Source organism: Talpa europaea (assembly GCF_964194135.1).
Source record: "Talpa europaea genome assembly, chromosome: 6".
Taxonomy (NCBI): Eukaryota; Metazoa; Chordata; class Mammalia; order Eulipotyphla; family Talpidae; genus Talpa; species Talpa europaea.
Genome location: NC_140072.1, coordinates 45,289,785 through 45,304,229, shown reverse-complemented (window position 1 = coordinate 45,304,229; position 14,445 = coordinate 45,289,785). Strand labels below are relative to the sequence as shown.

General features: G+C 44.7%; 1 protein-coding gene across 1 annotated transcript in view; it reads right to left on the bottom strand.

Annotated features, from left to right (window-relative positions):
• POLR1A (RNA polymerase I subunit A) overlaps positions 1-14,445 on the bottom strand; it is a gene marked incomplete at both ends in the record, with an annotated part of 62,428 nt that overhangs the window by 35,760 nt on the left and 12,223 nt on the right. Inside the window, 6 exons of the mRNA XM_084234547.1 lie at positions 2,859-3,113; positions 7,535-7,765; positions 9,944-10,066; positions 10,195-10,365; positions 13,076-13,238; positions 13,533-13,638. Coding sequence (XP_084090673.1) covers positions 2,859-3,113; positions 7,535-7,765; positions 9,944-10,066; positions 10,195-10,365; positions 13,076-13,238; positions 13,533-13,638 — 1,049 coding nt within the window. The remainder of the gene's footprint in view (positions 1-2,858; positions 3,114-7,534; positions 7,766-9,943; positions 10,067-10,194; positions 10,366-13,075; positions 13,239-13,532; positions 13,639-14,445) is intronic.

Sequence of the window (14,445 nt, the reverse complement as noted above, 5' to 3'; positions counted from 1 at the left end):
AACTGTCTCAAGCCTTGTTGAAACTTTTCTATAAAGGACTGATCCCACCTAAATATAGCAAACAGAAGAAGAAAATATTAATCCACACAAAAAAACACAAAATGAAAAGTTTAACTGTTTCCTAGGAAAAAAATAACTAAAGTTCCATTCATTTCGATAAGTAAAGTTCCATTACTATTTTAAGTAAGACAAACCACTGCTCTATTAAATAAATACAATCAACACTAAAATGTATTCTAATCAGGTATTTGTTAAGGAAGAGAACCTGGAAATAGAAAAGAAATGGAATACAAAGAAAAATGTAAAGAAAGGGAAATATAGACAAGCACAAAAAAAATTATAAAAAAAAAAAAAAGCTTCCTAGTTTCACAAAACCAGTGTTTTACAGTGCTTTATACTACAAAGTATTCAAGACATTATATTTTTTATAAACATTAGCAAACATAAAGATTCTAACTGTTGGCATTTACAATAAGGACTAAATAGAATTTATGAAGAATCAAAAGCTATTCACCTCCGACAAAATAAATTAAAAATAGACCCTCAAGCAGTAATTTACTACTTTTACAGCAGTAAATTAAGAAATTAATTTATTGAGCTAAGCTTATTTACCTGTGCTCTGCCTGTTTCCTGACCTAAAACTCACAGGCATGTGAACGTGTACTGAAGCACATCTGGATTTAAACAGGTCAGCACTTTGTGGGACACCATGTATGCATGCAGCCCCTATAATTTACCTAATCAAAATTAAGTATAAAACATTCCAGTTCACTGATCTGCTCAGAGGCATGTGAACACTGAGCACTCTAACTCCCCATGCTGCTAATGTCCAGAGGCTGGCAAAACAAGGACCACCTGCCACTCCCTGGCAGTGTCTGCTGTGGTGAAATGTGACCCTGTCTCCAGGGAGTCAGAGTTGGTTCAGCCCTGGGAGCCAATTATTTGCATGTGCCCTCACCTAGCCCCAGCTGCTCCTGTCACAGTAACACAGCCTAGGAATCACAGGTGCTGGATGCCAGTCCTCGCCTCATCCCTAACTGGCAAGTCACTTGTGTTTCGTCATCTGCCTCAGAAGGCTGTTGTGAGCACTAAATAAGAGAATGTTTGCAAACTGCTTAGATATGAGCCTGATGTACAGGGAGTACTTGACAGAGGGTGGCTCATATTCCCACTACTACTAAGTTATGACTGTCATTCATGTGAAAGGACAACCAATTAAATAATTGATAAAATTTTTTTCTAACTTCTAAATGACTTAGTAGGCCTTTAATCTTTCTTTCTACTTTTAACCTCTTCCTTAATCAACACTTGCTAATATGGGCAGAGAAGGGAACAAAAGTTAAGCTCTAATAATTGAGTCTAATATAAAGCCACAGCGGTGTTTCTGGTGGGCAAAGAGGTTGGGACACAAGGGCTCTAGCTACCTGCCTGATACCCTGAGTGGTGAATGAATATTGGGGGAAGAGAAGCACCCAGGAGGAGAGAGTACTAACTAATGCTGGGCATCTTAAGCAGCCGCCAGTGCTTCCCAAGTGCAGTCTCCAGCTCTTCTGCACAAGGGTGCAGGGTCCACCAGGTAAAAGGAACAAAAGTCACAAAGGCAAGGGAGCTCCTTGCCCTTCCTCCTAGTCAGGTATGTATCCTGGGACAAGTTACACTATTTCATCACTTGTAATGTGGATATCAATGGCCTGTACTCCAAAGTGCTTTGCACAGTTTGTGGCATGAAAATAGTGCTTGGCAAATGGTGGCCATAGTTCCATATTATTACCACTAGTTCTTTTGTAATCCACCACAACCCAAGTGAACGATTATAACTATGAATCAAAGTGAAGCAAACAGCTTATAACGTGAAAGGTATCGGTTAGTAAGGGCTTGGTTAGTAAGGGCTAAGTGGATACTGGAATATAATCTGTCCTTTTCCCTAGCTCTCCCCCTGCTCTGCTCTCCCATGAACACACACTGACATGAGCCCCTGCATTTACTGGGCCAGTAAATGGGCCAGCTGGCCAGGGAAGGGTAAGGAAGCCACATCCTTCCCTTGTGCTCCTCTGGACAGCCAGACCACATAGGTCTGCCTCTCAGGATTAACTTGGGAGAAGGAAGAAATTCAAAGGGGAGACACTTTCATGGGCTAGATGGGGGAGGGGTGTGTGTGTCTCATCTGAGCCCTTTGGGTTAAGTGTCTCTTAAAACCCAAACTTGCTGAAATTTAAAGGACCTAAGTCATCTGAGGACCACTGGAGCCATCACAGTTGGATGCTAATATTTGCCAGAGGCTAGTAAGTTATAGAATCCTAACACATGTCTGGAAGACAGGACATATTAAGAAGTTATTAAACTTGCCTTTTGGGGATTACATTTTTCTTCTGACTTACATTTTATTTATTTATTTTTAAAAATGATTTATTTATTTATTCATACAAGCACTGGGTACAGTCAGAAGCGTGGGAGGGTGAGAGAATTCACCAGAGCCAGAGCAGGGAGCAGAGCAGGCAGAAGGACCAAAGCACACTGCTGAGGGGAGCAATGGGCAGCAGGAAAGGTCTGCACGCCATGCGGGACCCTCCTCCGGTGGCCGGGGAACAGCCGGGGATCGAACCGGCACTGCAGAGGCTGCGGGCAGCTTCGGAAGCCAGCGTTCAACTGCTGCGCCACCGGGGAGGCCCCTGACTTACATTTTAAAAGGCAGCAAAAACAGTAATCTTTTCCTGCCTCTAAGCAAGGAGGGCTGAAAATCCCACCTGCAAGAAGCCAAGACCTGTTGTCCCACATGCCCCTACCCTGGTGAGGGCCCAGATCTGAAGTTCTAAGTTGTGCTGCAACGACCATGGGAATGGTCTCAAGGTCAAACCTACCTTGGGAACAAGGTACTGCTGATCTGTACAGGCCAGAACATAGGCCTCCGCCCGGCCCAGTTCACTCTGGGGGAAATGGGCGTTCATCTCATCTCCATCAAAGTCAGCGTTATAGGCCTTGCAGTTGGCATAGTGTAGCCGCAGAACTTTCTCCTCAGGCAGGATGCGGGCATGATGGGCCTGGATGGAGGGCCTGTGCAGGGTGGGCTGTCGGTTCAGTAGGAGGATGTCTCCATTCTTCACATGCCGGCATACCTAGGGACAGAGTGGAGAACAGGGTGTGTGACCAGTGGCAACTTTAGCATCATCATTACTATTCTAAGGGCTCACTTCAGCCTGGCATGAGTGTGGCTTCTGCTAGCTCATGTTTTATTCAACTAAATAAAAAAGGGAATTTTTGGTTTGGAACAAAACCCTAGAAAAAGGGCTCCTAGGCCCCTCTGGTACTTTGAGAAATAGTTGCCAGTCCAGCAAACCCTGATCCTGATTCAGAGGTACAAGAAATTGACAGAATTACAGGCCCCTGTTGAGTAATCTATCTTCTTCAGAGATACACAGCCTTTCCATAGTCTTAAATTCCTCTGAGAACGAATCTGAAGGAAATGGACAGACCTAAGGACAGTATATCTACATACAACCACAAAACACCTAGGCTTGAAAGAACTTGGCAGACCTGTTGAACCCCATAGTCACACATGACTATGTCATTGTAAACACGAATTCCATATTTTAGAAATACCTTGCCCAACCTCATAGAGCAGAGCCAGGACTGGGACACATGGTTCTTGGCTCCCAATTTATAGTCCTCTGAAATATTTTATTGTACTTAAAACATTAATAAGAAGTTTAGATTGCTAGAGTATTTGGGGGACACAATTTGAAAATGGCTATCAGGACATTTAAAACACATTTCCTTTTGGGCCTCCCCAGTGGCACAGCGGGTTGAGCACAGTGCTGTGAGGCTGTCTGCAGCCTCCGTGGCACCAGTTCGATTTCCGGCCAGCCAGGGAGATTCCCACATGGCACGGCAGACCTCTCCTGTCTCGCCCACTGCTCCCCTCAGCAGTGTATTTCAGTCATTCTGCCTGTTCTGCTCTCTGCTCTGTTTCTGTCGGATTCTCTCACCCTCCCGCATCTCTGGCCTGCACCCCAGTGCTTGATAAATACAAAAAATCTTTAGGAAAGGGCCTCCCCAGTGGCGCAGCGGTTGAGTGCTGGGTTGCGAAGCTGCCCGCAGCCTCTGCGGCGCCGGTTCGATCCCCGGCTGCTCCCCGGTGCAGCGGTTGAGTGCTGGGTTGCGAAGCTGCCCGCAGCCTCTGCGGCGCAGGTTCGATCCCCGGCTGCTCCCCGGCCACCGGAGGAGGGTCCCACATGGCGCGCAGACCTCTCCTGCCGCCCGCTGCTCCCCTCAGCAGTGTACTTCGGTCCTTCTGCCTGCTCTGCCTCCCGCTCTGGCTCTGGTGAATTCTCTCACCCTCCCGCGCTTCTGACTGTACCCAGTGCATGTATAAACAAACAAAACAAACAAACAAATAAATAAATAAAAACATGCCTCTATAAAAAAAAAATTTAAAAAAAAAAATCTTTAGAAAAAAAAAATAAAACATTTCCTTTTGACCTTTCAGAAGGAAAAAAGTGTTAATATATGACTATAAGACCATGTATATTTATGTAGCAGAGGTAACAGTGGCAGAAACTGGAAATAACCTCACTGCCCCATAGGAGGGGCAAGGGTGAACAAGTCATAGCACCCATACCCTGGAATATTACGCAATGATTAAAAAGGTTGGGTTAAATCTATATTAGTCCTGAAATGAAGGTATCCTAGTAAAAAAAAGTGTGATCTAATGACAAGATGGGCATTTAAAACCCAACCTGATTCTGTATGTTTATATAATCAAGTGAAAAGCCCACTAGATACCACACCAGGCTGTTGGTATAATCTCATCAAAGGCAGGGGGTTCATGGGAAAGGAGAGTAAGACATCGACTGGTGTCTTTATTTCATATAGCTCATACTGTTCCTGTTACAATGAGCATTTACTATTTCTATGGGATTTTTCAAAGGGATCATCAACTGTTTTTAAAGAAAACAATAAAATCTCTACAAGCAATATGCTCACTGGGGAAAAATAAGAGAAAATACAAACACAGAAGTGAATGAAAATCACAAATAATTTTACTCATTAAGATAACCATTGTTTACACAGCTTTTTTTCCTTACCAATATGCCAATAGTCATATAGTCCTAACAGAACACCTCTTCCCATCAAGGCTGATTTTAATGTAAAGCTTGTTAAGCCTTTCACTGAACTTTACCTAATGTTCTATTAACTATTGGGGTCCCCAAGTGATAAACAGAAATGCTACTTTGAAAAATAAATGCATGAAGGTAACTGCTACCCCAACCATTCTGCAAGTCCTCCAGAGTAGCCCAGAGAAATTATTGCTCTCCTTTACCCCAAGTCTCCTCTAAGTCAGACCAGGGCACACAAAAAGTTACTCCCAACCTAGTGTCTTCGTATGCTGTACACATTTATGAAGCTGCACAGAGAGGGGCTAAATGTTATTAAGAGACACTCCCCCCTCCCTCACCCGCTTCCTGTTCAGCTGGGCCAAAAGTTTCCTCTGGCTCAGGCACAGGAAAAGAGGGAATAAATTCCTTTAATTCTAAAAGGCAATCCTAAAATCACCTAGCAGGGAGACAGTGTTTCTGCTCCCCAAGGAATTCAAGCCTTCTCCCGCCCCCACATCTATGTTTCCAAGGAGAAGTGATCTGAGGATTCCCATGAGTATCTGCCCAGGACATGTCATGGACCATAAGCTGATTTTCAAGGTCTTATTTCTTTAGCCTCTCAAGGGAGAAACTGCCCAGACCCATGGCCCAGGCCCAAAACCCCAGGCTAGGCCTCAGATCTGAGTCTCACAAATTTGAGACATCCTCCAGCATAAGCAAACCTCACAGCTGGGAAGGCACGAAGGCCAGTTTAGCAGTCACCAGCCAATTCAAACAGAAGCCCTGGAGCACTGGGCACTCCCAGTGCCAACCCAAACCTGAGACCCTTCCTTTCTCTTGTCTCCAAATAAATACTGCAGTGAAGATTAGTGTGCCCTAGTGTGTGGGTCAGAATTTTCAGTGGCAGACCTGGAGCCAAAGATCTGCTTCTGCCTGCTAGGCCAGGAAATGAGATTCTGCGGTCCTGACCACGTCCTCCTGATTTACATGGTTCAGGGGAAGAGGCAAAAATTTCACACCTCACAGGGGCAACAGGTCCCTTCTGTCATCCTATCCTCCTTTCATGGACCTTATAGTTCATCTATATTGGACTTGGGTCTCTCCTTTCCAGTCACATCACCCAGTCCTTCACAGTACAGGGTTGGGCACAGTAGCTGCAAGAGAGATTCTTCACCCCACAGAACCTACACTATTTATTATCTGGCCCTGTGCTGAAAAAGTTGGGGACCCCTGGGCTAGAAGAATTAGAGCTTGGCTGAGAACTAAGAGACTGACAGGTCTGAAGGACTGTCTGCAGGGCTGAGGAGTGTGAAGGGTGCATTTAGGAGTGAGTAAAGAAAAAGCAAAACAATGTGATCAGGATTTAAACTTACGTTTGAAGACAAGTGACCAGGTCAACCCCATTCAAGCTCACTGTTGCTCAGAACCCATTTCAGTCACTTCCCAATAACTGACCAGCACGTGGTAGTGAGGCCAACCTTCCCTAGACTAGAAATGAAGCCACATGAAGGAAGTTCCCTGTGCATCTGCCTCATCCTTACACCCCAATTACATTGCAGTGTCTTTCTGCCTTTTCTGTCAAATGTCCTACTACTGCTACTGCTTCACTGTCTCATCACAGTCTCTGAAATCTGGTTCCTCCCACTTTGTTCAAACTATTCTCCTAGGTCACAGGTGACTTTCGTTTGGACAAATCTTACTGTCTTACCTCAGTTTCCTTATTTTTCTTAAACTTTGTATTTAATCTCACAAATATTAAATATGTACCCAGGAAATAAAGGTACAAAGGGGCAGGTCTTCACCTCAAAAAACAACTCAACTACTGGCAGGGGCGATGGATGTGAATGCAGATACCAAATGGGGATTCTGTCAGTTATCAGATATCACTGACAGTTATCCTTTAGGGCAGTTCTCAAACTTTAGCATGCAAAGGAACCCTTAGGAGAGTTTGCTAAAAAACAGATTCCTGAGCCCCATTCCTAGAGATTCTATATTAGTAGGTGGGGGTGAGGTGGAGAGAGAGGGTAAATGTGCGTTTTTCACAAGCTCAGGGATGCTGCTATTGCTGATCTGAGGATCACCCTCTGAGTAGCCCTATTCAAGGGCAGCAACTCCTCCTGTGCAGGATCACAACTGAGTTATTAGTGAAAAATTTTCTTGAGCCCCTGATGTGCAGCTGGTGTTGTGCAACATGGAGTGGGATTACCAAATGAAGCTTTAATCATGGTGTCAAGGCTCTAGGAGTTCCAGCTCTAGTTGGGAGGTAAGGTGAGTGCCACAAAATCCCTAACAAACACCCACCTGTGGGGGAATGTCATCTCGAGGAGGGAGGTACTGCTCACAGCATTTCCACGTGGGTGCCCCCATACTGATGGTTTGCAGTCAAGAGGGAGCCAGACAGAAGCTGGCTAAGCCCCTGGTTATATGTGCCCACTACTCACAATTTTTGTGCCCTGGGGCTTAGGTGCCCCTGTGGCTGGTGTCAGGAGCTGTTTGGCCACTGCTTCCCGCTGGGTTAGGTCCACAGCGCTCAAGGCCGTGCGACTGCCGTCCTCATTGATAACCATGGAGGCTCCTGGATGTACGTTGGGGCCGTTGATGACTGCCTGCCTCAGTTCCTGAACATTCCAGGGGGTAACTGGCTGAGGGTAGGTCAGTTTTGTGGCAAACACCTAGAAAAGGAATGGAAACAAGGAAATTCAAAGAGAGCAGAAAAAGTTACATGGAGGAAAAATTTGACTCAACAGGTTGTGACCTCCCCCTACGCAGACATGGAGGCTCTACCTTAGCTAAGAAGGTCCTTTAGGGATTAAAGCAACATCCTACCTATCTTCTTTACAGAGTCACTTTCCCAGATGTGGCCCCTTAAAGGAACAGATTGGGCTCCTTTCCTAGCAATCTGTCTGAAGAGTGTGCATTTTACATGTTTGAATTTCTTTAGCTCACTCTAAAACTTCATTACTTCAGGCCTCCCCTGGTGGCACAGGCAGTTGAGAACAGCACTGTGAAGCTGTCTGCAGCCTCTGCAGCGCTGGTTTGATCCCGGCTGGCCAGCGAGGATCCCACATGGCGCGGCAGACCTTTCCTGTCGTGCCTACTGCTCCCCTCAGCAGTGTGTTTCATCAGTCTGCCTGTTCTGTTCCCCACTCTGTCTCTGGTGAATCCTCTCACCCTCCCGTGAATCTGGCCTGTACCCCGGTTCTTGTATAAATGAACAAATATATCTTTAAAAAATAAAAAATAAAATTTCATTATTTCTTCATCTGCCTACAAGGAACAGAGCATGAGATACTAGTTTGCTAGAGTGGTAAAAAATACCTGCCCTCAAAAACCACCACATGGCCCCCTCCAGCCCAGAAGACGTCACTAATTGATCATGGTCTCTGCCCCGAGCCCAGACTCTCATTATTTGGCTGAAGATGAAAGTAATTTAGTCTCCTGATACATGAGAAAATGAAGTGCTTCATTTAATGATAGACCGGCAACATACTCCAAGAAAAATGAAATTCCTGGTTAAGAGCGTTTCTGAATTGTATTGTAAACCCTAAGACACTTCAAAATGCACACAACTATGTCAGAAATTTTGAGAAAACTTACCTAAGTACCTTATTGAACTCTGTTCAAGGTTCTGCTTGAATGGCACCTTGAGAAGCCTCAACTGCCACCTACCCTGCACCCTTTCCCCTGGCTTGCCATACTTTTGCTGATGCATTGAGCACGGACTGTCCTGAGATCCAGGCAGACTGGCTCTGAGGCCTGGGGCAGGCTGGAGGTGAGCAGAGGGGCAACTTCAGAGTCTCTCCTCAGGGGACAAGTCAAATGAACCCAGATCCAAGAAAGAGAAGCCTGGCAACTTTGAAGGTGGAAAGAGACAGCCCTAAAGGTCTTTTCCAAAGCTAGGGACACCCTAGGAACTGTGAGTTCCTAGAGGCAGCCCTGCCCTCTGTTCAGAGAACAACTGATCCTGGACTCTCCTCCCAAGGCTTCTGACTCAGGAATATCACAATGCCCTTCCTTGCCAAACAACTCTGCAGCTTCAGCTGCAAAGACCTGTGGTTCCCAGGAAGTGATGGGCACAGGACTGAATGTTCACTGACTCCTGTACTCTCACACATCATCCACTTGCCCAGGAAGCCTGAGTGTGCCTAAGAGACAAGGCAGCCGGAGAACAGAAGGCAATCGCAACACTTGAGCTCGGCTCATTACTAGGGCTCCCCTGAGAGCAGAGAGGGCAGTGTGTAAGGAAATGAGACTCTCCATGGAGAGAATTAAACCACCTTCACATTACTGACCTCAAGGCCCATTAAGGAGGAAGTCTATTAAAGGGCTACTGCTAATGAGCACCACATTTTGAACTGGTGGGGAAGTGAGAAAATAAGGCTGGCTCCCCAAGGGAACACTAATGGGTGGAGGGGCTGAACCACTTCCCCATGAGGCTGGGAGGATGAATGATAAGCACAAGCCTTCTCTCTGAGGGTTCCTGCTCCTTCTCCCTGGCAAATAAGGGTACACATTCTTGGCTCCCAAAGTCAAGCACATACATGGAATGGAAATCCTCTCTCGTTTTCCCCTCTTCTGTCATGATTTCAATTTGACTTAAAAGCTAAGACAAAGGCCAGGACTGGTGGAAGGAAGATGGGGGCAGGGATGTGGAATATCCAAGAGACCGGTCAAGTGATGAAACCAATATTATCACAGCAGAACGTCCCCTCCAAATGGCTTGTCCAAGAAGAGGGCAACTGTTTCCACTCCACACAAGCTACCACAATCTGTGCACACTTTTGCCATATCCCTCCTAAACATTCCTGTCTGCCACCCAAAGTTAGCAAACGAGGCCCCTCTGCACAAACCATGGGAATTCCAATTTCATTGGTGTTGATGTACATGTCCGGGCAAATGACTGAGCGGGCCGCATAGTCAACTCGCTTTCCCATCATGTGCTTTCGGAACAAGCCTTCCTTCTTTTCAAGGATCTATGAGGGAAAAACATTCATGGAAAGCATTAAAAAAAAAATCAAGTATGCTTATTATTTTCTTATTTCAATATCAATGTTTATTATTTAATCCCTTTAGTTAGAAACAAGGGTCCATCTATGCTCACCTGTCTAATGCCAGGGAACTTTTCCATCATTAATTTGTCCATCTCGCTATCAAACACAATATTGACGTGACTCTGAAGGCGAATCCAAATGTTATACAGTTTGTCGGTGAGTGACTGGCCTGGAAGCATACTCAAAAAGGATCGGTCGATTGCAATCGAAGAGTCTTTTTCCTGGCAAGACACAATCAAGAAAGCAGGAATGATGGAAAAAACTTCAAAGAGGCCAGGTTTGGTTTTATTTTTCTTTTTTAACCTAGCTCTGACAAATGATAAGCTCTGGAGTTTACCTTTATGTCTCCTGAGCCCAAAAGATCAGTGGGAAAAGTGCTAATAGGTCAATCTTATCAGTGTATATCAACAAAACATCAGTTCTATTATTGCATATTTTTCAGTCCATCTCCCCCTAGTAGTAAAATAAACTCAAATCTATAAGCAGGTTCTTTCCTTTCTTTTAAAACACTATTAACTCAGAGGTTCTCTGAGTCAAGAATATAGGCATAGCTTAACTGGGTTTTCTGCTTCTGAGTTATATAAAAGAGTCTGTCACAGTTAGGACGCCATCTGAAGGTTTGACTAGGGAAGGATCCACTTCTAGGCTGACATTGTTGCTGGCAGGATTCAGTTCTTCGAGGGCTGCCAGACTGAGGGCCTCAGTTCCTAGTTGGCTGTTGCCCAGAGGCCACCTTCAATTATTTCTCCAACATGGTAGCTTGTTTCATCAAAGTGTACAAGCAGAAAGGTAATGGCCGAATCTGTAACAACAGATTCCTTTCTTAAGGCACCAGCTAAAGCCACTTAATGTCTAATTTTTAAGGCAACCCTAGAAATTCTTCCTACATCAATACTCTTTTTGAAGCTCTATTATCCTACCATGTAACTGATTCACATACAGTTTCAACTTGATGGTTTGGGGAAAACTTCATCCAAAGCACTTATAAAAATGCCAGTGGAAAAATTTCTTAAAAAGGAAAATGTTGCACTATGATTTTCCATGTCACAAATTAAGATTTGGGTCCCCCAACTGAGCATATGTTAAGGTACTAGCTAGTTTCTAAGCCCCACTGGAATATTTAACCAATTAATATTTCTGTCCTTAACCCTACCTCCTCTTCTTTTCCCTCTACCTGTCCAGGATACAGGCCTGGAGATTTTAAGTGGCCTTAGAGCACCACCTACTGACACTCTCTGGTCACCTGTTGGTCCCACTCAGCTATGAAAGAAGAAACCTATCTGAGAAATACAGCGTTCTTCTTTAGTTATGGGGAAGACATGTATTTCTGCTCTGGCTAAAAGAACCTCACTGCATAACAGGGCCCTATCAGCCTAAGTCACTATTATGGCATTACCGGGCTCAGAGCCACACAATAGCTTGTAAACTAAATAAGACAGCCTCACTCATCCTCAGTATCTAGAACAATGCCTGGCCTATGCCAGGTACTCATGATTTAGGGCTGCCAGGGGGATGGAATGTAGGAAGTGAGTGAGGAAAGAAATAAGAACATGCCCTGTTAATCAGACAGAAAAAGGACACCATGACTTTCTAAGGTAAGGACCTTAGAAATCAGAGTCAATATTGTTATTTTTGCACTCAGTTTTTGGATTTTTTGTTTTATTGCTCTTAAAGGGACATCAAAATAAAGTTTTTAGTCTTGGTCATTGTACCTGGTTAGTTATCCTAAGGTCTTTTTTCCAAAACTGGATTAGCATCTTGCAGATGATAGAGTTCTCTTACACTAGGATTTTTAAAAGCACACCTGTACTGGCAGATCAGAAAACCTAAGCAAAACCAAACCAAACCCCCCAAGCGGAAAAGCTGGGTGACCCAGAGCAAAGGGTCCAAGAGAATCACCAGTGCCACCTGGTGATGGGCCTGGTTCAAAGCCAAACTGTCCCAGCAGCTGGCAGGGAGCTGGAGAGTGTACTGAAGGCTGAGACAGGCCTTCTTAAATACATTCAAATAGCATTTTATTTTTTTTAAAGATTTATTTATTTATTTACACAAGCACTGGGGTACAGTCAGAAGTGCGGGAGGGTGAAAGAATTCACCAGAGCCAGAGCAGAGAGCAGAACAGGCAGACTGACGAAGTACACTGCTGAGGGGAGCAGTGGGCGGCAGGAGAGGTCTGCGCGCCATGTGGGACCCTCGCCCGGTGGCTGGGGATCGAACCGGCGCTGCAGAGGCTGTGGGCAGCTTCACAACCCAGGGCTGTACCACCAGGGAGGCCCTCAAATAACATTTTAGAGTTAGCAAGGACCTCAGTGATATCAGCAAACTTTCTGAGTGTCTGATTCATCTTTACACTCACTGAAAACCTGGCACAATGAAGGGATTCAGGAAATATTTGCTGAAAGGGGAAAACTGAATTCAACTCCACCATTTGATGAAGAGGATGGTAAAGCCCCAACCCTGACAGTCACATTCTAGGAAATTCCTAGAATCTACAATTACCTTCCCGACCCCAACACTGGAGACCTTAATGAGTCAACAGCAAAGCTGGGTGATAGAGATTCCAGTACTGTAACCCAGGAAGGACAATCTTAAGAGTCCAAGGGAAGCAGGCTGTTATTTCTAGAGCTGCTAATAAGTACCAGTTAGGGCCGGTGGCCCAGAACAATCTATGTGTAAATTCTTAGCACAAACTATACACATTTTATAATGGAGATGAATTGGTGAAATTAAAGCAGCTCAACCAAGGTAATGGCAGTATGGACATCAGATCTTCCCAGGCTCCTCCCTAGTATTACCTATGTTCCTCCCAACCAACAGAACCATTCAGAATCCCAGTCAGCATCTCCCAGCCCCCACAGTCATCTGCATTCACCCTGCACAGTTAGAACTAAGCACGTACACTTAGGAGACCAGTTTCAAGGCAGTCCTGACCTCATCTGTGGCATGGGCTGTCACCTCACATGGCAGCTCCTGTTCTTGGGCCATCAATGCCAAAAGCTTTCGGATCAAAACTATGTCCTTCATGACTGCCTGCAAGTTCACTGTCTGGCCATTGGTAAACATTTGGTCCCCCAGGCGATTGACAGGGCGATACCTGCAGGAAAACACACAGAATCAGGGAATGCTTAGCATGGGGAAAGGGTCATGTTCTTCAGTCTCTCACCTATCCCTAAAACAAGCAACTCACATACCACTAGGCTCAAAAAACAGCCAGTAGCTACCCTACTCAGGACACAGAGGGGCAGACTCCCACAACCAGAAACCTGGCAGCACAACTGCTGCCATACTTCTCAGTGGCCCTGACCCTTCCATTCTCTTCAAGTGATCATTATTCAATTACTCAATAAACCTTTTCCCAGGTGGAATTAAGTCAATTAAAGGGCATTACCTTGAGGGTGGCACCACCAAGAAATCCAGAAAAAACATAGTGGGATTAAATCCAGACTCCATGCCAACTTCTGTCAGTCCCGAGAAAAGATAATTCAGGAAGAATCCTGTGTTTGCAATAAACCAAAAAAATCACTTACATCTACATGTAGGGGCACGAACAGATAGGCACAAAAACTTTAATGAGTGAAATAAAACAATATAACATAATATGTAGAATAACATACAGAATAATATAAAGAATTACTTAAAAAAATTTAAACAAGCAAAGTAGCCTCTGGGTGTCAAAAGACTGCACATAGGTGAGATGACAGTTTCAGGATGAGCGCTAAGGAACAGTAGTACTGATCCAGGAACTGAAATGGGGAGGGATGGGAAACAAAAGGTTTCACTTACTTATTACCTCCTGGACTATTAAACTCTCACACACACCTTTGGTATTTATTTTTAAAAATATTTAAAATAAGGAAAAGGAAATCAACCTCCCAACCCCCAAAAAAGTTAGGTTTTTAAAAAACAAAACAAAAAGCCCTCCACAGATGCTACCAAGAAGGGCTGTTCTGTGGAACAAAGCTGTTTTAAGTTTCTGATAGTCTTTTCAAGTCTTTTATTAACCAGCATTTAAAATGAATTACCAATGAACCTTCCAGAAACATGCCAAACTAGAGTGAGGCCCACCTGTAGCTGTCATTTAAAACCAGGTTGTTACAATAATTGTCAAGTTCATGGCTTCAGATAATGATCTTCCCCACTTTATAATGCGTTAATGACAATGTATCCTGAGGCTATCCCCAACCTTATGGGTTAATTTCAAGAGACCTCTAACAGGACCTCATGGGTGGCCTAGGGGTTAAGTCTCAGGGCTATCACCACTGTGGCCCGAGTTCAATCCCTGGCCAAGGAGCTAATCCACA